Genomic DNA, 25,083 nt, shown 5'->3' with positions numbered 1-25,083 from the left:
GACGGCAAAACTCTGCAACACTTACATGACAAAGAACAGCGGCAGCACATTCAGAACAGCCGCTATCATACCACAGCGCAGTGCAAGTGCGATAACGCTATTATGACCGGCTCAAACAGATCGCACAACCCAAACTAATCACAGAATGTCGTTTTCTTGACGGCAAAGCACTGCAACACTTACATGACAAAGGGAAGCGGCAGCACATTCAGAACAGTCGCAAACAGACCATAGTGCCATGCGAGTGCGATAACGCAACTATGCCCGGCTTCACGAATAACGTGGCCGCCTTGGTCACATAACAATGGAAAACACTACTGATTTCCAAATTAAAACCACACAAACATATCGCACAACCCAAACTGATCACAGAATATCGTTTTCTTGACAGCAAAACACTGTAACACTTACATAGCAAAGGGCAGCGGCAGCACATTCAGAACAGCCGCAAACACACCACAGCGCGGTGCGAGTGCGGTGACGCGACGACGCCATGACGACGCGACTATGCTCGGCTCGCCCGGCTGCCCGGCATGACGAATCACGTGGCCACCTTGGTCACATGATTTGACGACGTTATCGCCACCTTGCGCAAAGTTGGATCGCGTTGATGGGTTGTTGAATATTGTAGAAGCCGCTAAAGAGGCTGACGCGCCGTGGCGTGGCGGTGGCGCCTTGAGTCGTTTTCAAAACGTATTCACCCCTCGTTTTTAAGCTGCCTGGCTTCCAACGTTATCAAAACGTATTCACCCCTCGTTTTTAAGCTATCTTGTTTGGAACGTCTTTGATGCGTCGATTTCGGTCAAAAATCCGTTTCAGCCGTTGAATCCCTTAATACGACGTTTTCAAGACTTTGTGTGCTACCTGGGATACACAGTAAATACCCACTGCACGCGGTCGCCGCGATGGAGTCATCCGAACCGGCTTCATGCGTGAAAGGTATTGCAGTCGCTGAGAGAAAACTACGTGAAATATGTTCTTATAGTGGACTTTCTGTATACCCAAATGGAGCGTGACAGAATAATGAAGCGATCGCACGGTTTCGCAGCGACGTATCGACTGCGTGTCTGCATGCATGCCCGTGCACGATGTTTTGCTTTCGCTGCGGGCGCATTTTCGCACCGTGCCGTGAGCTTTAGGCCGCAGCGTATGAGCATTTGAAACTACACAAGCAACCATTGTTGCGTGGACGCTATCAAAGCTGCAGTGGCGTAGCCAGAAATTTCATTCGGGGGGGAGGGCTCACATTGCCGCTCTGCCTCCTCCGTAAGAGGAAGCTTTAGCTGGGCTGCTCCTATTTATATACATATAGAAGGATAATTCGTTTTTCTAGGCAACCACTGCACCAAATTTAATGACGCTTGTTGCATTTAAAAGAAAAACTTAAATTCTAGTGACTGTTGGTTTTGAATTTTTTAGTTAGGTTGTCAATTGTTTCTTAAAAATTGGCCAAAATCACAAATTTCCGGAAAACGAGACTATCAAGTTTAAAACTCTAACTCAACAATGAAAAGTGATACCACAATTCTGTGAACTGCGTCTAATAGGACATCTACAGCGAAAAAATTGATGTGTCACACATGAATCTCAAAAAAAAATTTGTATAATGGAAATACAGCTTTTGCAGAATCCTTGTACACAACGTAAGCAGTTCACGCAAGATACAAATTGACATATCAAATTTGCCCGCTTTGACTGTAATAATAGGTGCCGTTTACAGAACCGCGATATCTGTTCTTGATGCAGAGCTCTTAATTCGTAAACGTCGTGCTTCTATTTTTTTCGAACTTTCAAATTTTTCAAAATATTTTAAACAAAATTCAAGCCCGGCCCGCGACCCCTGCCGACCACTAAACCAAGAGTGGGTGGGGAGGGGTTCCTCAGGACTCAATAAAGTTATTTCCTTCTCCTCAAGCCCTAAATCGAAATTTTGCTTCCAACAGAGACTAGAATTTAACTTTCTCTCTCAAATGCAACAAATTGAATTAAAAGCGATCCAGGGATTCCCTGAGAAAAGCGTTTCTGCGTTTTACATGTATTTAAATAGGCAGCGTTGGAGTTGGGCCCGAGCTAAAGCTTCCTCTTAAACAATTTCTCGAGGGATCAAATACATGAATAATAACTGCATTGTCATTGCCAAAGATTCTGCAAACAAATTCTAGAACGCTGCGCACTGTCAAAACAAGTACAATATGTATTTTTTCATGAAAGAGTATACTCGTATGTCTCAAAAATTGTACCCGAAATAACTGATACCAATGCTTCCATGTTTTTGTCTATTAAATAAGTAACGAAAATATCACACAAACTTTACAACTATATATAAGTTCGAAACTAGCAAAGCAGCGCATGCCGCCAATATAAAAAATTTAAAGGCCGTGAAATGAACTAGTTGAGAAATATTTCAATTAAAGTTCGTCATTCAAGAACCTTGTTTGCATTTTTGTACATATGCAACGGCCAGGGAAATACCTCAATTACGCTGCCATTTGTTCCAATGTATTGCGCAGGAGCACCTGTCACCGGTCGTGTATTGTGAGTGACTGCAACGAAATAATAGTCGCAACGGAGACCACATATAAAAAGCAGGAGTTCTGAAAACATACGAGCGCGAGTCAAATGAAAGTGAGCCAAAGCGAATATATTACAAACGGGTACTTTATTTAAAAGTAGTCTCCATGAATATTTAGACATTTGTCCCACTGACTAACGAGTCGCGTGATTCCCGTCTTATAAAGGTTCTTGGGTTGCTGCTTCAAAAAGTCTGTAACTGACTCTTTCGCGTCATCGTCCGACACGAATCTGGTTCCCTTGAGCTGTTTTTTCAATTGCCCCAAAATATGGAAGTCGCAAGGCGACAGGTCTGGGCTGTATGGCGGATGTTGCAGCCATTCCCATTTGAAATTTGCCAGTTTTGTATTAAACACATCAGCGACGTGGAGACGCGCATTGTCGTGGAACAAGATGACCCCATTTGTCAATTTTCCACGTCGTTTGTTCTTGATAGTGACACGTCGCCGATCCGGCGTTTCACAATATCGGAAACAATTAATAGTCTCTCAAGATTTAGCAAATTCTATCAATAATGGCCCCTGACGATCGAAAAAGAAGTCGAAAACACCTTTCTGGAGGAAATGACTGCCTTTGCTTTCTTTGGGGGTGGTGAATTCAAATGTCTCCACTGTGAGCTTTGCCATCATGTTTCAGGCTCGTAGTAGGGCACCACGGTTCGTCCCCGAACACAATTGCAGACGACAGGTCGTTACCCTCATTGTGATACCGGATCCGATGAGTCAAGGCAGCGCCGAACTTTTCTGTCTTCTGGCGGTCGTTCAAAATCTTGGGCATCCATTGAGTACACAAGAGCCGATAACCGAGATGTTCATGAATTATGGTGTGAACCGAACTTCACACGTTCTGCCAGTTCATCGATGCTTGTCCCTCGTTCTTGTCTCACCAGCTCACCTACCTCTGCAATTTTGTGAGGGGTGACTCCACGATGGCTTTGGCTCGGTCTTGGATCGTCTTTGTAACTTTCACGCCCTTCTGTGAACCGTTTGCTCCAACCCTTCACAGTGGCCAATGAAATGCAATGTTCAACGTACACGGCAGCCATACGGCGACTGATTTCATTTGGGGAAACACCTTCAGCTGTCAAAACCCTCATGGCACCACGCTGCTCAACTTCTGGAGCGTCTATTATGTCACACAACCATGTTGAACCTAGTGTGTGGGAGCATTAAAAAACATTTATCCTCACCCTTGTTTGTCACTTTTGTAAATGTCTGTGTGCTACTCGCATGCCTCGCAGATAATGAACCGAACCATTATTGCGCGGGGTGGGTAGGCTCGCTTTCATTTGACTCGCCCTCGCACATTAAAAATCCGAAGTTGCAATGTAAGATGCGAAGATAAAGCTTGATAAAGGGCAGAAAAGTGTCACTGGAAACGAAGTTCACTGCATGTATACGCAAAACCTCGCAACAAGATATTTAAATATACGTTTAAATCTCCAACAAATCTACGTATCTATGAAAAATCAGTGTATATATTGCGTCAAACAAGGCAAATAAACATGTTGCGCAATCACAGATTGACAGAATTCTAGATCCCGGCCCCATTCCCTCGATGTATCGCGCCCGACGGAAGGCGGCGCGCTTGCTCCCCGCTTTTCATCTTTGCGCGCACAAGGCTGAGCCACCATCGTCGCCTCACCCATTCCACTCCCCCTCGTTTGCACTCACACATACAGCATGCGGCACGCAGTCACGATGTTATTGCCTTTGGACTTTATACGAAACATGAGGGTGACGGTGGCGGCAGGAATGCGCCTTGAGTGTCCATATTATTGCTATCGCACTAATATATTAAGAGTATCCGGCGACTGAAGCCTCCCGTTGCGCATTACTTTCCGCAAAAGAAGTAACAGAATCGAACTTTCACTATGCGAGAATTCGATGCGCCGCAACAATGTGTTGTTTCCTTCTGTGGGGCGGGGGCACCGAAATGAAAAAAAAAACGCACAGGAAAGTATGTTGGCCACAATCGGATGCCTACTTTGGGCACCTAATGTGCCTACCGAAGGAATATGGAAGAAAACGTGAGACACTTGGTCCACCAAGAACCATACGCTTACTGCGCGGCATCCTTCACCGGCGAGACAAGGCTTTCTTGAGAGATTGCTCTCAAGCGAACGCGGTGCAATCCGTCGAGTCCCAACAGTGATGGCGGCGAGCGACCATGGTTTCTTTTTCTCGTCTGCCAGCCAGAAAGCGTCCAAAATTCTGCCAGGCGAAAATCCACTCGGCCAGAGAAAACCGAACGCGCACCGAAGTGCGCCGCGTGGTGGTCGGGGCAACACGAGAAAAACGCATACGCTCTGGCTGGCTCTGACAGCCCGCGGGTAGCGAGAACAAGAAAATTGAAGAGGCTCAATGTGGTCCTCGTGAGTAAAAGTCATAGTAGAAAAAATAAGTAATAGTTACCTTGGCTGGCTTTAGTATCTTGACATGAATGTTTTGGCGTAGGTGAAAAAAAAAACTTGATATTTATTGTGTGACATGACGGCACAAATGAACCATCACAACGCTTCGTCTCATCGGACGTCGCTGAGTGCTTCGTCAACTTGTCTGATAGTGCGTTGATTTCGTTTGTGTCCCTGTATGTCCGGTGCAAGACTTTAGAAACTTCAATGCACCTTTGACGTCAATTGTTTATAACAACATTAAACCCACGAAGTTCCTCAATTGAAAATCTAAAGCACAACTTCGGAAATGTCAATGCACCTTTAAAATCAAAAGTTTGAGAACTTTATACCCACAATGTTTCGGAATTGACATCCATGCGCTCCATAGATTCCGCGGCCTCCGCGATATGCCGCGGCGAGCCCGTTCGCCAATAACGCCCTTGAAACTTACTGCTCGGACGGAGCTCCTTGCGTTATATGACTCCTGGTGCATGAGCGTTGCCGCGAAATCCAGCCAGAGTTCGCAATGTTCGCGGTGAAATGTCTTTTCGAGCGTGAAAAAGACATTCTGCAAAAAAATCCAGAATTATTTCCGGCCCCGGGGGTTGCTCGGTGCTCGGGTCACCGGTGCATGGACAGCACGAAAAAATTTCGGGAGGGGGGGGGCTGAAGCCCCATAAGCCCCCCCCCCCTGGCTTCGCCCTCGCAAAGCTGTTCAAAAATAATTTCCTGATGTGCCATCGCGATGATTCAATCTTTTTTTTTTCTTTACTTCTAAATTCTTATAAGTTTCAGTATCATTATTTGTCATGTTGCACCGCACTGTATGTTTACCAGTGTTATCAGCAAACAATTTCCTGCCGCTTCTTTTTCTTAATCCGCATTTCAATGGAGGCTAAATGCGAAAACACCCGTGTACTTAGATTTAGGTGCACGTTAAAGAACCTCAGGTGGTCAAAATTTCCGGAGTCCTCCACTACGGCGTGCCTCATAATCAGAAAGTGGTTTTGGCACTTGAAACCCCATAATTCAATTCTTTTTCTTAATCAAGTACATTCATTGTTTGGTGCTAACAAAAATATGAGCATATGCCATGCCTTTTTTTAACGTGCTTCTTGTCGTTCCCTTTTCATTCCAGTGAACTTGCAAGTATATAGCTTCAACGAGTTCATATACCAAAGCTTCATTACATTAGCCGGGAAGCGTGCGCGGGCGAGTGTCTCAGCGCTCTTTCAGCTATTCGCCGAACACCGCAGCCCCGACGCCGTACCAGAAATCTTCCTGGCGGAAGAGCTTGATGGACACCCGAGTTGTAGCCGATGGGTGTTTGCCGGTTCTAAGTTTTAGGATCCAAGATTCACGGAGCTTGTCCTTCGGGTACGTGTGAAGGCTCACACCGAGCTTCGTTGCGTACGTGCGACGCGGCGTCACCGAGCAGTAGCCTACTATTTTGTACCCCTTAAGAGGCAGCTACTACCTATTAAACTGCTTTCAAGTCTTGTCAGTCCGACACCCGAAGCGGGAAAACGTCCCTCATTTAATCAGAACCGCAACGCAGGTGAGACTTTAAACTTTCGTTTTCAGCTCACTTCGGCGCTTCCGAAGCAGCCGACGCGGCCGCTGTGTCTACGTGATCCCTCATACTACGTCACGCCGACGGCGGCGCCAGCTTTTCCAGTGGCACGCGGAGCTCGTCCCCACTGGTAACGTTGATCTGCGGTGGGTTCAAAGACTAGCGGACCTGAGAGAGCTCATGGGTTCGTGTGCGCTGTGTTCTTGCACGCCTAGTTCGCGTTGAAACGAGAGGCAGCACGAAAAAAGTATTCGCTCGCCGCTGCTGCCGCTCTTCATCGCGCCAGCGTTCTGACAAAGTGTCTGCGAGTGAGATGTGCTCGTTTGCCTGTGCAGCCGTGACAATTTGTTCTTGTTAATTTAATTAGTAAACAAATATTTGTAGCAGTTTATGCAGCTGATAAAACGACTAACCTTAGTTCGTATATAGCTGTCTAATAATTTGATATCGCAATCGATGCTTCCCCTCTCGGGCGAAACTGTGGCTTTTTTTTTTGTATGCGTCTTTTCCATTTACACTTCATTACTAGCGTGCAATATGGGAGAGTCGTCCTCAACTTCTCCGGAGCATGCAGCCAGCTCTCGTTACTGGTTGGCTGATACGAGCCCAACCATTCGCTGCACAGCACGCGGTGTTTATGAGACGAAAGGTCTGACTGCACTTTATGCACTATAGTGCCGTGCGCTGTGCCACACGATTTGACGTCGTGCAAGTGCAGTGTGACACGAGGTGGAAAGCGCAGCGACGATCGAGCTGCGTGGTCTGCTGCGAAAGATTGAGCACTGATCACTGAACACTATGTCGCCGTCATAAGTATGTGTATATATATATATATATATATATATATATATATATATATATATATATATGTATGTATATATATATGTATGTATAAATCTAAGTACACGGGTGTTTTCGCATTTCGCCCCCATCGAAATGCGGCCGCCGTGGCCGGGATTCGATCCCGCGACCTCGTGCTCAGCAGCCTAACACCATATATATATATACTTATGACGGCGACATAGTGTTGGCATAAAGACTTGCTTATCAGGGAATGGTGCAAAGATAAAGGAAACCAGCGCGCTATAATGCTTTGAAAAACTGACCCGACAAAACCTTTAAAGATATGAGCTCATTATACTGCCGTAGGACTGAGTGCGTTAATCGAAAGGCACGAAAAACTGCCGTCCCTGCAGCACTCGTCGAAACCAGTGCGGTGTCGTCTGCTAATAAGAACTCGCGCAACACCAGCACCTCAAAACCAGCGGGTGAAAAAATGACGAAAACTCGTGCACGATTGGTTCCTGCACAGTGCACATCGAAGACTAGAGTGCTGCACTCCAAAAACTATAGCTCAGAAAGTGCAGCCATATCGAGATCACCTGGGGCCGATTTCACAAAGCTTTTGTTCGTAATCAAGTGCTCTTTGCCAATAACTGTCAGGCTTCGCTATTAGATTGGCTGGACTTTGCTCTTACGAACAGTTCCATATACAAGAACGTTTTGTCAGCGCGGGCCCTGGAGTATAATCAGCTCCTTAGTATAATAAGCACTGTTGATCCGTGTTCTTCAGCCGTGTAGCGTCTTTTTGTGCACTATAATTCCCACTAACTCGCTCGGTTTGCCAGTTTGCTCAGATAAGCGAGTGCACTAGCTGTGCTGCTCGAGAGCCGCAATATTCCGCCCAGTGGCCAGAATATCTTCATATGCTGCGGGAAGACTCAGGCCGCTAAAGAACCGTTATAGTAACATATTCGAAAGTGCCGCATAGGAGGGACTATACGCTGGCATTGGCAGGAGGCAGACGACAAGCTCGGCCGTAACTGTATTATTTTGCATCATATTTGAGGACGCGAGATTGCACTGCAATGTACGAGCATTCCAATCTGATCAACCGATGCCTTGATTCCTAGATCAGATTCAGAGGAAGCACTCCTTCACGCGCAGCGATCGTTGTGCTTTGAGCGTTATTTTCTTTCGCCGCGCAAGCTCACCTTATAATGGGTTATATTCGTGACTCACTCTTTTGGAAGTGTCTTGTTCTCCACATCACTACAACTTGTCACTGCAGACGTGCTGCATCTTCATTGAGTGAATACTAGGAAATGGGAACTATAGGACTTTGTTGCGTGTACGTTTACACATTTACCGCAGCATTTTATTTTTCATAACTTATTTTTTAATTTAGGAGGCTGTAAAAGACAGCAACCTTATATCAACGGAAGGTCTTAATAATGCAGAAAATTTAAATGCTCATTAGTAGGCTTTCACCTCATGGTAAGGAATTTCAATAAAGGTATCCTTATTATAATTAAAAACCTATATGCGATTTACAACATTTCATCTGAGTTCTCCCTTTGCAAGCTGATACCGACTTGAAGGTGGTTCGTATCGTGGGCCCTTGACGTATATACAACCGTCAACAAAGGGTTATTCCGAATGTTTCAATTCAGGAAGGCGTGTTCCTCCTGAGCTTCACTCCGGTTCGCAAACATGCACAAGACGAAAATGCCGCGGGAAGAGCGTCGTTAGTCCAAACTCCCGAGATACCGTAACTAACCTCGCCTATATCGCTGTCATTTAGGCTTAGATAATAAACGCGTTTTTTTTAAATCGACGCACCACGAATCCGAAAAGAGCTGCCCGCGACCAGCCCAGCTATAGGCTTCTTTCATTTCGTACTTCGATCTAGCGAGCAGAGCGCTGAGTGTGGAAATGGCAAAGAAGGCGCTCTATACTATCTCCTCACCCACCGAAAACTGCACGCCGCGCTGCTCGCAATTGTATATGCAACGCCAAGCCATTTGCAAACATAGCAACATTGTTTTGCGATGGGAGAGTCCAGGTGAGAGACAGAGTGGTTATGGAGATGAAGACGCGCCATTTTCTGCAGCAGTTTAGGAATGAATGAATGAATGAATGCCTACATTTATTGAGAAAAAGGAGGAGCAAACATCCGTGGAAGCACGTCTCACGTTGGGAAAGGAGCGGGGGACAAAAAGAGGAAAAGCTGGAGTCCGGGTGGCAGGCGAAGTCGCAGTTCAGGGTCGAGAGAATGTAAGCGAGAGTTGATGAAACCGGTTGAATTCTAATGTATATAGATGTGTGGTGTAGCGAGTAAATGAGTGGATGCGCCCAGCATCCGTCCTTTGCAGTAGTATAAGCACCCGCCGTTCTTGGTAGTAAACGTTTACTGAAAACAAATCTTGGAAATTACTTATACATCGGCCATAACTCGCCGCGTATCCCTTAGTAACAGGATCTGTGGATTACAACTGCGCTGTCGCGACAAGTTACGACCGTGTACCGTGAAGCTTGCGGTTACGGTTGCCATACTTGTGACTCTTGCGACTGCGGCAATACTATAAACAGGGGTTTATTGCGCAAGTTAGAGAAGAGACAGTTTAGAACAGCGTTTTGCATACGCTCAACGCAAGCACCATTGCAGCATGTTACGGTGCGCGTCCCTTCAAGACAGAGACGCGAACGCATACATAAGAACGCATAGGGTGCTGTCTTGGGCCTCGTGCCAAACAAATGCGTGCCAACAATATACTAGCAACCATGTTGTCGTTTCTATGCATGGAGGTTATATACTTCTCCTGGAGTGCCAGCCCCAGTCGCCACCTACGGGAGTGCGTGAAGTCGCCGGCGGCCATATTGCTAGAAGAAAAGGAGCGCGGCTACAGACTACGAGACGTTCATTTCAGGAATCGCCAGTTTTTTGTGTGCAAGCGCGAGTAAGAGCGAGCGGGAGAGCGAAAATCTGGGGGCTTTTGCTCCTTGAATATACGACTCTACCTAGGCACTACGGAGGAGGTTTCTTAGCGCGTGTCAAATGAATTAGTGTGTCATACGTGCGCGAGAAGCCATGGTGGCCTGCCACCAGGAAATCATAGAGTCGCGGCGATGACAGTTTACATTGGGTGAATGAGAATAAAAACGAGCATCGATCAGAAACGTCCGAGGGACGTTTCTACGGTACAAGAGCATAACTCCCCCCCCCCCCCCGCAAGAAAAAAAAAACACTATAGTAAGCTTTCAAATAGGGTCGTCATAAGATCGAGTACTACGGCGCTTGTTGATCTTGTTCAGGATGACGTCAGCGTTTATTTCTGAGAAAATGAGTTCAAGTTACGTTTATTTGCATCGCAATGGCGGGCGTAATCAGGCAAAAATTGAAAGCATTTCATTAGAGGGTGCCTGACTATACTGTGTGTAGATTACGTACGACAATGATAGCAAGAATACAACCTTATTAGAGAATACAATCCGGCAAGTTGGCTTATTGATGCAGTGCAGTGAAAAAAAAGTACAAAAAAATGAAATTATGGGGTTTTACGTGCCAAAACCACTTTCTGATTATAAGAGACGCCGTAGCGGAGGACTTCAGAAATTTCGACCAGCTGGAGTCCTTTAACGTGCACCTAAATCTAATACACGGGTGTTTTCGCATTTCGCCCCCATTGAAATGCGGCCGCCGTGGCCGGGAATCGATCCCGCAACCTCGTGCTCAGCAGCCCAATACCATAGCCACTGAGAAAAAGGAAGTACCTCCACAGTATAACTGTGGAGGGCGCAAATAATGAACCGGCTAAAGCAAGAGTCTTGTAGGTCTGTAGTAACTGGATAGACCGTTCGCGTCTTGGCAACAGCATAAGGTTGCTCTTAAAGGCAAAAAGTCTAGTGGGCAATTATGTCGGCCAGTTGGCTCTCGCTGCTAAGGAATCTCGCAAAATACGCGTTGACGCCACGACAACACGCCACTGTACGCGAACAAATAAAGGCAACTTTTTTTTAAAGTGAAGCTTTCTCTGCTTCTTCCTTCGGCTTTTCCACTGGTGCTGTTGCTGTCTTGCACACCGCGTCGGAGGGGGGTTCAGAGCGTGCATATGCATGGAAGGAGCGTGGAAAAGCGGAAAGGCGGCGCAAGAAACTCGTTTGGACCTTTCTATCGCGTCAGATGTGCATAGCGCCCTTTGGAACTCCCTGGGTGTCGTCACATTAGCCCCTTGACAGCTGTAATTAGTTGCAGTGTTTACCCTTATGCTAACATGCAGGTCCTGAAGAGAAGGAGATAATATGGTAGAGAGGGAGCAGGGAGAAGAGGCGGAGAATGAGTAGAACCGGGCTATTCGCGAAACGAATGAATAACAGCCTTACCATTCTTCGTTCGCAGTTCTCATACAGGGGGGAAGGACGGGACAGAGAAAAGGCGGCGTGACAAGGTAACGAAACTCTAGTGCTATAGACACGAGAGCGGTTGCGGGAAAACTGAAGGCACGATACTGTACGTTTCTGCTATTTCTAAAGAATAAACACCACTCAAATTTGTGAAGTGGACAACTGACGCGGGGCGTGCCCACGCAAAGTCGCATTTAATTACCGTAGGGTTTAGGTGACACTACTGAAGTGGTCGCACGTCAAATCAACACTTCTGTGCCCGCCGCGGTAGCTTTACTGCTATGGCATTGTTCGAGGTCGCGAGTTTGATCCCCGCCGTGGGGAGCCGGATTTAGATGGGAGCCAAATACAAAAACGGTCGTACACTTTGATTTAGGGGCACGTTAAAGAACACCAGGGTATCGCAGTTAATCCGAAGTACGCCCCTACGGTGTGCCTCATAATCCGATAGTGTTCTGGCACGTAGAGCGCCATAATTCTGCCAACACGTCTGCCTCGATGCGATGTGCCATGTGAAGCAATGACAATGCAAAACCTTCGCACAGGTTACAAACAATGGCGCACAACAACGCCTCAAGCAAACAGGGCTCGCTGTATGTTGTGTACCACGGAGACAAAGATAGTGCACGGAAGGTAACATTTGCCATCAACTCACTACTCTCGTATTGCACTATACGCTGAAGAAATCATACATTCATCATTAAAAACAAACAACACAGAAAGCTTCGCTTACATCGATTCACAGTGTGCGGGATCCGTATATTTTTTTAGACTGTGAATTTATATGCTTAAGAATGGCGCTCATTAATGCAATATTTTCATTTGCAGTGAGTAAAAGCGACTGTCGTGTCCACGGTATAGAATTGATTTAAACGGCTTCAACCTCATGGCCATTACATAATTGCCAACTTCCGTGGGATCACAGTTGTCAAAATAGGATACAAGTGGCAGGGAAATCAGGAGGTTGATGAACGGCAAGGGAGAAGCTTGCACAAGACCTCAGGAAAATAAAATGGCTTTTTGAGCAGCATGGTCAGGGGGCCGTGCCATTGGTTTCAACGTCTATCAAAAATCCTCCAAAATATGAGCAGAAGCCGAGAGAAATGCGGGAATTTCGGGAAAGGTGAAACCGCTAGAAACCTCAGGACAGCATTAGCTTAAATATAAAAGATGACCTAAAAATAAGAAACCATAACGCTGACAGGGTGGCCATATTTTGGTACAAATAAATTGGCTGTTGAAGTAGTTTAGCTGAAACCCGATGGTGCGAAATCAGGCGAGAATGTCGGCAAGTGTTGAAGAGAGGTCAAGTACGTAGGTACTGTGGCTGACGCCAGCGCCCGGCAGCTGTCAGGCGACTGCACGTATAAGCGAGATGCCTGGTCGTCAGTCGTTACAGGGTGATTCGGGTCTCAAATATTGGACGCGGACTCCATCACATTAAATATAGTGCACTGTACGGTGTCATTCTTCGACGACTGGTACCGATTCTTGGGCAATGAGGATGGGAACAAATTGTCTCACGTGCCGACTGTCACGTTCCTCGAACTGCCAACATTCTTTACCTGCGACAGTTGCTTATATTTTATTGGGTTCTGCTGCTAACCACGAGGTCGTGGGATCGAATTCCAGCCACGGCAGCCGCATTTCGATGGGTGTGAAATTCGAAAACACCCGTGTACTTAGGGTTAGGGTGCATTAGGTTAAAGAACCCAAAGTGGTCCAAATTATTCCGGAATTCCCCACTACGCCGTGCCTCATAATGAGATCGTGGTTTTAGCGCGTAAAACCCCATAATTTATTAACATTCGTTAAGGATGTCCTTGGCAGTCGTGCAACTCTTGAATATAAGTGTCAGGAGCTGTGCGCGAGGTCTTTGAGTAGGTACCCTTCATGGCATTCGATACCTGTTAGTCTACATTGCGGCTATATTATAAAGCGCAACGGCAACATGGTAGACAATATGGAGAACAGACAAATCCCGCGTATATTACTGCATAATAATGTTAAATAGCGGTCTTCCTTCACGCAAGTGGATAACCGAGACAGGCGACTACTTTGGGAAGTAACTGCAAGTGCTGTATATGTCATACCCAAGGGTGTACGTGACCGGTGGCCAGTAAATTTGACGTAATATTGCGAGCAGCTTCGGCTAGAGCATGCTATAGGGGACGATGACACAGAGACAGTTTGCTCAATTCTTCTGTCGTGATTTTGCGTCAAGGTGCAAAACCAACATATCCATGTATATGTTTTAACACGTAAGCACATCTCGATTAGGAGCTGCTGCGGTAGCCTATGAGAGCGGATAGCAAAGCCGCTATCGAGTAATAATTGAGGGCAACTTAATAAAATCCAGAGATCGAAATCACAAGCCCTCCATGACGCCGTCCTTCGTAGACGCTGTGCGCTGCTTTGGCGCAAATGAAAAAAAAAAGTTAATGTTTTTTTTTTTTCATGATGGCACAAATGAACCACCACAACGCATTGTCTCGTCGGATCTCGCTGCGTGCCTTGTCGCTGCGTGCCTTGTTAACTTGTCTGATAGTGTGTTGATCTTGCTTGTCTAGTTGTATGTTCCGATGTACGGTTTTCGAAAAGTCAATGCACTTTTGGCGTCAAACGTTTGTAACAACATTAAACCCACAAAGTTCCGGAATTGAAAATCTAAAGCACAACTTTAGAAATGTCAATGTACTTTCGCATCAAAAGTTTATGAGAACTTTATACCCATAAAGTGTCGGAATTGAAATCTATGAGCTTCGTAGATTCCGCGACCTCCGCGAAATACCGCGACGAGCCCGCTCGCTATCAAAACGTCCTTCAAACTTTGTGCTCGGAAAGCCGGCTCCTTGCGTTATGCGACTCCCGGTGCATGGGCGTTGCCGCGAAATCCAGCCCGAGATCATAGTGTACGCGCCGAGATCTCTTTTCGAGCGTGAAAAAGACATTCTAGACAAAATCCAGAATGGTTTTCGGCGCCGGGGGTTGTTTTGGTCGGCGGTGCATGGACAGCATGAAAAAATTTCGAGGGGGGGGGGGGCGGAGGCCCCATAAGCCTCCCACCCTGGCTACGCCCCATGGTGCCACGAGAAGGGAAGGGCAATCGAGGACGGCATAAGGCTATAGGTGGGGCGATGAAATTAGAAATTTGCAGGGGCTAGTTGGATTCGGTTGGCGCCGGGCAGGGGTAAATGGAGATCGCAGGGAGAGGCCTTCGTCCTGCAGTGAATATAAAATAGACCGATGATGAGTGCATCACCCTCGTTTGAACGAATGCTACGTACTAGAATGACGATACATTGCGCTGCATAGATATATCTATGCGCATAGATATTGACTGCCAAAGATATTGACTGCCCGTGTCGCTCTTCCTCTTGCAGATGGTCGGTGTCGTGGTCACTTACACACTAGTGCTGTACCAGACAAAGCTAGCGGCTCTCTCGTGGTCGCCGCCGCCATGTGCAATGGGCGCCAACTCTTCGCTGACGCCGGTTCACTAGCCTCTGCAATCGTGGCGTCACGTTGTGCGCTCACACGGAACAGCGTTAATGAGCACCTGCAAATTGGCGTCGTCCTAGAGTAAAATATTCTTAATAAAACTGCAGCTATAGCCAGGAAACAACCATATATGGCTTACACCTTTCTCTATATAAAAATCAAATGATAGCGAAAAGGAGCGGGACACGGAGAACATAAACGACAACGACACGAGCGCTTACTCACAACTGTTTTTGAAGAAAGGGTCAATTCCTTAGCGAGTGACCTCCACTTTTCCGTATATCTGGGTTTGTAGCATTTTCGTAAGCCGGTACCGAAGATAGTGCAATAAAAACAATGAAGCAGTCCGACGCTCCTCCCATTCCCCTCACGCGATAAAGTGTCGTGCGCAGTCACTCCGCCGCCACACTCTCACCAACTCGGGAAGACATTGTCTTTGATTGACTTGATCTAGGTTCAATCGGCTTCCAGCTTTTTATTATAATTGAAAGAAACACATACGAGACAGGGGGCATCAGAACAGTAAGAGGGGAAGAAAGGGGTAACACGGAAGCTTAACAATGGTAAGCAAACTATTCAGGAAACAACACATTTGGTTGTAAAGAAAAGGAACACTTTAGCTCTAAGCAAAATTGATGTAACCAGTGTTACGCCTTTTGTTTAGATCTGGTGTGCCTTGATTACTTTACGATATGGCTGATTACGGCGCCTATGCACAATGGTTGTGTTACGAAAACCACGAACACACGCAACTGCACATGCCCTGCCGTGTGCTACAAACGAGGAGTCGATGCAGTTTATAAATACTTTTGTTGCATTCGGAGCACGCTAATTATACATCGACCGCTTTGGTAGACTTATCTCCTGCGTGCTGCATGTTATGATCGACCTCTCAAGTGTCGGAAACATTCAGGCGTGCTTTCCCATGACGAGACGATTTGCCTCGTCCCAGAAAAGGCTGTTAATTAGGATCAGCCTGGAATTCGACCTCTCAAGTATGGGAAACATTCAATCGGGCGTTCCCATGTTCCCCGAAAAATCGTCACCCCTCTACGCCCTGAACAGGCAAACAGGGGAGGACCCAAAGGAGAAGACACGAAGGGGAAGAGGTCGTCGACTTCACGACCTGACAAAGGCACTGACACTTCCACGATTTCCACAAGTTTTTCAAGATGACATCGACGACCACAAGACCGGGAGGGGTTATTTAAGGCCGTCTTGACACTCGTGTTAGGCAGAACCGCTCGAGACTCGGATAGAATCACAACCGTGTACTAATGAAGTGAATACATTCTTTTCTACTTTTTTTTTCATCATCACGATGCCCGCCTTCGTCGTCGTTTCCTGATTCTTGCGGTGAAGACCCACCTCACCTGGTTGAAATCGTTGTCAACTGGTGCGAAATCGCTGTACTACATGGGACACACTGGGTGACTTGCTTCACCCCGCAATCCATACTTCACCCATCGTTCATTCTCTGCTGGTACTTTTGTAATTTTATACGCATCCCCCAAAATTTTTAAGGGCCCGAAAAGAGCACCCTATCGTTTTTCTGTAATTCAATTTATTCTTTCTTTTTTACATCACAGAAAAATACACAAAATCTGTCTAGACCAATAGCCAGTAGCTAGTAGCCATAGCCAGTAGCCTGACCAAGTACATGAAAGTTGTGTTAGTGCAAGTAAGCTGTTTTATAAGGTAAATCGGTACAATATAAAAAAACGATTGCAATCAATACATAATATAGATTTAACAAGAAGTAGTTTATGAAGCAGAAAAGAAACACTCGTAAGCATGTTGGGAGCTCTGTTTGGCGGTAGCAAGGAATCCACGTTTTGACAGCTTGAGAAAGGAGAGTCGACTAGCTTCAATATCAAAGCAGGTTTGCCGAGTGGCTGTGGTGGCGCCCCAGTCGGGCAGCCGCTTCGGTTCCAAGAAGCAGGGGGCGATGACCCCCACGGTGAGGCACGACGAAGTGACGGACAGTCGCTAAAAGCAAAATTGACTATACAAATAACATACAAATGGGGTTATTTTAACACGCTGATGTTGCCGAAAAATGCGGATACACCTTCTTTGTGACACTGAGGGTATACATATTTTATTAAAAACGTCAATCTGTTGAAACGTCATGCGCAAAATATGGCAGACGGAAAAGGAACAGCCTCTCTTATGTGAAGCGAAGTTCATTCCAATGTTTGGCTCTGAGAAACTGTATTAGGCGTTCTCCATATACATTATTTGCTACTGGTAAGTTAAAATTTCAAGCTATAACACTTCTGGGGATGCAATCTAAGGAGTGAAATATTGGCACATGAAATGGATAGCTTATAATAGAGGCTACGACTGAAACTGTTTTCAAGGGGTCAAATGTCGGCACCGCTAAGTTATTAAAGAGTGGCTCACTGGTATGACCACACCTGGATTTTGTAATCATTCTGAGTGCTCGTTTTTGCAATTTTATTACAGGATTGAGATATATGTTTCGTACGTCCAAACCCACGATTCGACGCAGTAGGACAACACATTGTGTATGAATGTAAAATGCGCAGTGCGGAATGCATCGGTATCAAAGTAATTTCGTGCTTGTAAAAGAATGAACCATCCAGATGCCAGTTTCGCACATGCATAGTCAATTTGATCCTTCCATTGCAAATGGCAGTCCAACGTCCCTCCGAGATACCTGAAGACAGGTGTGCACTCAAGTGAACAGGAATTAATTTGTATACGAAAGTCAGTATATAAATTTGGTCTTCGGGAGTGAAATAATTTGTACTTTTTTTTCTATGCATTTATAGTTTGTTACATTATAATGGCTCGCGCAAATTATTTTGCCAGCACGAAAGCTTGCCTGTGTTGCAAATGGGTCGCAAGCCCCAAGGGTAGCGTTGGCCTGGCGGCCTGGGGCACTGCTGGAAGCATCCGAAGGTCCTGGCAAACGATGAGTCGACTGCTAACAGAACAACTTGTTTATTCTAGCATCGCAAAAGAGCGGCCGGTCAGGTCGACTGAAGTGGAGAAACGGGAGACCACTTTGCTCGACGGAAGAAATCGAAGCCTCTCTCTTGGCGTCAGGTGGCAGCTGCTTTTATACTCTCGGAATCGAGGGCAAGAAGGAACGGCTCGGAAGAGGCGCACGTGACGGCGGCGCACGGACACGTTGTGACAAGAAGTGACGTATCCGCCGGGCCGGCGCCGATCAGACCTCCTCGCTTCCCAGTTGGGGAGCTCCTCTTCCCGGCTGCCGCGCTTTGACAAGCGTGGGCACCAACACACACACACACACACACACACACACACACACACACACACACACACACACACACACACACACACACACACACACACACACACACACACACACACACACACACACACACACACACACGAAGACGCGTGGCATTAAAACATGCCTGGACGCGCTTAGCAGGAGCCGTTGGAACAGCGCTGAACTGGCCAAAATGTCCGCCGCTGTGGACGAAGCCCCGGCGTCCGTTGCATCCGCGTCGGCTATACCGCACGTCGGAGGCGAAACGTAACAGACCGCCCCGCCGGTAGAAGGAGATCCCGATGGTCAGGGGACTGCATCCGCTGTCCGGAGGGATGTCGCTCGATGATGCTCATAACCGAAGTCGGTCGTCCCTCGGCGTTTCTTGGGCGCAGCGCACAGAGAAGGCCGCGTTCTCACGTTCAGGTTCACACAGGACACTGCAAAGTGACTTCGGGAGAGTTGCCATTTTTTTCTCGTTCCCAGCAAGCGTTAGAACTACGCCGAAACTCATCCGCTCAGTCAGCAAGCACGACACAACCCTCACTAAGCCATGCCAGGCTCTTTCCCCTTTTATACTGCTGCCTAGTTCCCTACAGTAGTCTAGCAGCACTCAGAACGCGTCCACAAATTGGATAATTGCACTAGAAAGCACGTCATGACTTTGAAACACTAAACAGAAGCAATATGTTAAAAATCCTGCCTCAGGAAGAAAAACATCAGTAACAAACAACTTTGAGGCTGATTCCTACGTTAGGGGCCTCGACTTAAGCCATCGGCGTTACCGTTGAGACTCCCCTTTTTGTAACGCACCTCAAAGGAATATTGTTGCAAAGCGAGGCTCCAGCGCAGGAGGCGGCCATTTTTGGAAGAGATGGTCTGCAGCCATTGGAGAGGGCAGTGATCCGTCTCAATGATAAACCTCGAGCCGGCTAGGTAGCATGACAATTTCTGAACGGCCCACACGAGACACGCACACACTTTCTCGGTGGCGCTGTACGCCTGCTCACGACTGGTCAGCTTACGACTAGCATACAGGACGGGGTGTTCCACTTCTCCATTTTCCCGTTGGCACAGTACAACGCCCATGCCTCGCTCACTAGCATCGCACTGAACAACGAACCCTTTTGTGTAGTCTGGCGATCGTAGCAGAGGCTGGCTTGTTAGGGCGCTTTTTAGGGCGCTAAAAGCTCTTTCCCTTGTCTCGTCCCAGACGACTGTTTGGGGCTCTGTTTTTCTTAGAGCATCCGTCAAGGGAGCCGCGATATCAGAGTACCTGGGGATGTACCTCTGATAGTAGCCGGCGACACCTAAGAACGACCGAATATCGGTCTTCGTGCGCGGTTGCGGGAAGTCTCGCACAGCGGCCACCTTTATTTCAGAGGGGCGGCGACGACCTCGTCCAATCACGTGACCGAGGTAGACAACCTCGGCCTGTGCTAACTGGCACTTGGGAGCTTTGACTGTCAAGCCCGCTTCGCGCAGGCGGGTTAGCACTGCCCGCAAGTGTGCCATATGCTCAGACCAGGATGCGGAGAATATCGCTACGTCGTCTAAATACGGTAAAGGGAATTCTTCCTGTCACTTTGTCCATGAGGCTTGAAAAGCAGTATGGCGCGTTCTTCAAACCAAAACTCAAAACTTTAGAACGGAATGTTCCCATTGGTGAAATGAACACCGCATACCTACTAGCCTCTTCTGTAAGTGGAACCTGCCAATAACCCCTGACAAGATCTAGGGTGGAAATAAACTGAGCGCTACTAACTTTCTCAAGGCGCTCCTCGGTGTTAGGGATCGGATAAATCTGATCCTTAGTGATGGAATTAAGCCTGCGGTAGTCGACGCAAGGACGCGGTTCCTTGCCCGGTACCTCAACTAAAATCAAAGGGGAGGTATAATCACTCTCACCCGCCTCAATAACACCGATCTGTAGCATTTTCTTTACCTCAGCCTCCATAATATCGCGCTGGCGGGGTGACACCCGGTGCGCCTTGGATCGTACTGGCTCTGGGGAGGTAAGTTCTATATCATGAGTAAGTACAGAAGTCCTACCAGGCCTCTCAGAGAACTGACCTTGAAACTCTTGTAAGAGCTGGTGTAGTTCGGTTTTCTGCTCAGGCGACAGCGGTGCTTTACTGATTAAGTCACTGACTTGATCGGTGTCTTCCCTGTTCGTCACTGAGCCTAGTCCCGGAAGCTCGACCGGAAGCTCTTCGGGAACGTTTACCATCATACACACCACTGCTTTCTGTTGTCTATAGGGTTTGAGCAGATTACAGTGGTAAACTTGCTGTGCTTTCCGTTTTCCTGGCAGACTCACCACGTAGTTAATGTCCGACAGTTTTTGAACAACCCGTGCTGGGCCCTCCCACTACACGTCGAGTTTGTTTTTTAGCGATGTGTGCAATATCATTGCCTCATTGCCCACCTCAAAACGACGGGCCCTGGCTTTCCGATCATAATAAACCTTGGCCCTCTGCTGGGCCTTTGCCATTGCTTCACCTGACAACTCCTGTGCCCTTCTTAAGCGTTCGAGGAGCCTATGCACGTACTCCACCACGACTGGGTCGTCGCCCCTGCCTTCCCACGAGTCTCGAAGCATGCGAAGCGGAGACCGCAGCGAGTGCCCGTACATCAGCTCAGCTGGCGAAAACCCCGTAGCCGCATGCGGCGCGGTCCCTAATGCAAACATCACCCCAGGCAGACACAGCTCCCAGTCAGTTTGTTGTTCAAAACACAATGCTCTCAACACGCGCTTCATGACGGAGTGGAGCTTCTCAACGGAATTCGACTGTGGGTGGTACACTGAGCTGTGTAACAGCTTTACGCCACACCTTTCGAGAAAGGCTGTCGTCAAAGTGCTATTAAACGCTGTGCCCTGATCTGACTGGATTTCCGCAGGAAAACCAACTCGCGCAAATATGGACAGTAGTGCATTGACTATCTCAACTGAGCTGAGTTCTTTAAGCGGCACTGCTTCAGGGAACTTTGTCGCTGGGCAGATCACAGTCAAAATGTGTCTGTACCCCGTGGTTGTTACCGGCAGAGGTCCCACTGCATCAATAACGAGCCGTCTAAAAGGCTCCGTAATGATAGGTGCCAACTTCAACGACGCCCTCGATTTGTCCCCTGGTTTGGCCACCCGCTGACAGGTGTCACATTTCCTCACAAAGTGTTCTGCGTCACGAAAACACCCTGGCCAATAGTACTCTTGCAAGAGACGGTCCTTAGTCTTCTTAACTCCTAGGTGTCCGGACCACGAACCCCCATGCGACAAGCGCAACAGATCCTGACGGTAGCACTGAGGCACGATCAGCTGATCGAACTCCACTCCCCTGTGGTCTAGATACTTCCGGTACAGGACCCCACTTCTTTCCTCAAAACGAGCATTTTTCTTGGCGATACCTTCCTTGACATTGCAGCGCATGTTTTCTAGGCTGCCATCCTTTTTTTGCTCGGCTATCAAAACCGACCGGCTGACTTTTAGCAACCTATTAAGTCCATCTGACGTAGGCGCGATGAGCAAATCTGCAGATAGCTCTTCTATCTTTCCCGTGTCGGGCATTTCCTCTCCAGTATCTGGTGCCTTCAACGCTACAGGCTCAATTTTATTCTGTTCGGACGTGCTCTGAATATCAGCTTGCTGCGCCTCCGACCCTTTCTCATTGTTTGACAACGTCGGCCCCGCAACTACCACCTTTGCAGTGAGCTCCCGAACTCTCGATCTGCTTAAGGACTGAACGCTAGCCTCACCAAACAAAAGCCCCTTCTCGCGCAGGAGGTGATCGGACCTGTTCGAAAATAGGTACGGGTACTGGGGGGGGGGGGCAGCATAGATAACACTGCGGCCTCCGTCTCAAGTGCTCCGAAAGGTCCTTCAATAAGCACTTTTGCTATGGGCAGACACACGCTATGAGCTTCCACGGCTTGCTTGATCCATGCGCACTCGCCCGTGAACATATCGGGTTCTACGTAAGAGGGGTGAACTACGTCCATTGTAGCTGCGGAATCACGAACTCGACACTCTTTCCCGTTCACGAGGAGGTCTCGCATCTAAGGCTCGAGAAGCTTCGTGTTCTCGTCAGTGCTGCATAATGACAAAAACACGACTTTTGTTTTTGTTTCTGGACACTGCGCCGAAAAGTGACCCGGCTTCTGGCACGTATAACACACGCGCGCTTGCCTCGTCTCGAACCGCTTTCTGCGTTCGGCTTCGGCTGCCGCCGTCTCCTTACGTTCGGTCGGACTGCTTTCACTCGCATCCGCACTACGTGTGTCCCACTTTGCTCTCATGGGCGTGAACTTCGGCATCTCAATCTTGGAGCCAAATTCACCCTTTTGACCGTCCTTAGCTCCGCGAGCCCGACGCGTCACAAACTCCTCGGCTAGCTCGGCGGCTTTAGCCACCGTACTAACGTCTGGCCTATCCAGGACCCAGTACCGCACGTTCTCAGGTAACCGACTATAAAACTGTTCCAGCCCGAAACACTGCACAACTTTCTCGTGGTCACCAAACGCTTTTTCTTTGAGCCACTCCTGCATGTTTGACATAAGCCTGTAGGCAAACTCTGTATATGACTCACTTCTGCCTTTCTCATTTTCCCGAAACTTCCGATGGAGCGCCTCCGCTGACAGCCTGCACTTTTTTAGCAGACTCGATTTCACTTGGTCGAAATCCTCTGCCTCCTCTCTCTTCAAGCGAGCTACTACGTTGGCCGCCTCGCCGGGTAACAAAGTGAGCAAGCGCTGTAGCCACGTTTCTCGAGAGAACCCCTGCTTCTCGCACGTTCGCTCAAAGTTAACCAGGAACAAACCAATGTCCTCTCCAAGCTTAAACGGCCGCATCAGGTCAGTCATTTTGAACGATACTCGTTCTCCTGCACCGTGTGCCTGACTTCCATTACGAGCGCGTTCCATGTCTACCTCGAGACGCTTCATTTCCAAAGCGTGTTGACGGTCGCGCTCCTCTTTCATTTTTTGCTCTTTACGTTCGCGCTCCTGTCTTTTTGCCGTCTCCCTTTCCTCAATGGTCTCAAGGCATTCCGACAGCTCGTTATCCTCAGCTTCTAAGTCAAGAATAGCCCTTAGCAGTTCTGATTTTCTGAGTTTGTCTGAGACATCCAGACCCAACTCTCTTGCAAGCTCCAGCAATTTCGGTTTGCGCAACGACTTCCAATCCATGGCTGCTCTGAATGCTGCTTTCTCTACTGCCTACTATTGTCTTGCCGCAAACTAACCCGGCAGCAACGACAACCACAATTACCAGCTCTGTTTCTGACGCTAACAAAAGCCTGGCAAAACTCAGAAGAAGAAAGTCCCGCACTCACCAAACCTCGCAGCCAAGAATTCAGCGCAGTCGTTCCGCTGCAGGCAACCAGTCATCACACAGGGCTCGTTGCACTGCTCCCGAATGGTCGTTGTGCTGCTCAGCATACAGTCGACCGCATATCTTCGCTGCTGGCCTCCGTTGTCGCAATCTCACCGCTGGCAACCAGTTGTTGCAAATGGGTCGCAAGCCCCAAGGTTAGCGTTGGCCTGGCGGCCTGGGGCACAGCTGGAAGCATCCGAAGGTCCTGGCAAAAGATGAGTCGACTGCTAACAGAACAACTTGTTTATTCTAGCATCGCAAAAGAGCGGCCGGTCAGGTCGACCGAAGTGGAGTAACGGGGACCACGTTATTCGACGGAAGAAATCGAAGCCTCTGTCTTGGCGTCCGGGGGCAGCTGCTTTTATACTCTCGGAGTCGAGGGCAAGAAGGAACGGCTCGGAAGAGGCGCACGTTACGGCGGCGCACAGACACGTTGTGACAAGTGACGTATCCGCCGGGCCGGCGCTTTGACAAGCGTGGGCATCAACAACAACAACACACACACACACACACGCACACACACACACACACACGCACACGCACACACACACACACGAAGACACGTGGCATTAAAACATGCCTGGACGCGCTTAGCAGGAGGCGTTGGGACAGCGCTGAACTGGCCAAAATGTCCGCCGCTATGAACGAAGCCCCGGCGTCCGTTGCATCCGCGCCGGCTATACCGCACGTCGGAGGCGAAACCTAGCACCTGTTATCATTATTATTATTATTATTATTATTATTATTATTATTATTATTATTATTATTATTACTATTATTACTATTATTATTATTAATGTTGTTGCTGTTGTCGTCGTCGTCGTCGTAGAACGGATTTTTTTAAATATAGCGCCGCTTCACATATTCAGACGTATTTATGGCAGAAGTAGCGGACGTCACTTGAGCGATAAGTCACAATCTCCATGTAGCTAATCAAAGAAGATTCACTAATTAACTTAATAAGTATTTTTAATATTAAAACTATTTTTAATTTTAATAGGTATTCACTTTAGGGTAGATGTTGCAGTTCTGAAACTGAAGCCGAGCAAGGTTGAAGTCATGTTTTCCAAGCAGAAATCCCAAGTCTAGCACCACTTCCGAGACATGCTGCCCTGAAGTGGCGCTACGAATCACATCAAGGTTACAGTTAAGTTTCCACAGTGTGTGCGCCAAGCACTTCAGATTGATCTTAAGAATACCTCAAATGCATCTTTAGCTTATGT

General features: G+C 47.7%; 1 protein-coding gene across 1 annotated transcript in view; it reads left to right on the top strand.

Annotated features, from left to right (window-relative positions):
* The window catches only part of LOC142581286 (uncharacterized), a 34,617-nt gene extending 19,281 nt beyond the window's left edge, over positions 1–15,336 (top strand). The window contains exon 4 of the mRNA XM_075691200.1: positions 15,107–15,336. Within this exon, the coding sequence (XP_075547315.1) occupies positions 15,107–15,226 (120 nt within the window). The 3' untranslated portion in view covers positions 15,227–15,336. The remainder of the gene's footprint in view (positions 1–15,106) is intronic.
* The last annotated feature ends 9,747 nt before the right edge of the window (positions 15,337–25,083 follow it).

The sequence above is a fragment of the Dermacentor variabilis genome, chromosome 1, assembly GCF_050947875.1.
Source record: "Dermacentor variabilis isolate Ectoservices chromosome 1, ASM5094787v1, whole genome shotgun sequence".
NCBI classification, from domain to species: Eukaryota; Metazoa; Arthropoda; class Arachnida; order Ixodida; family Ixodidae; genus Dermacentor; species Dermacentor variabilis.
Note: the sequence above shows the minus strand (reverse complement) of the source record. Positions and strands in the feature narration are given on the sequence as shown.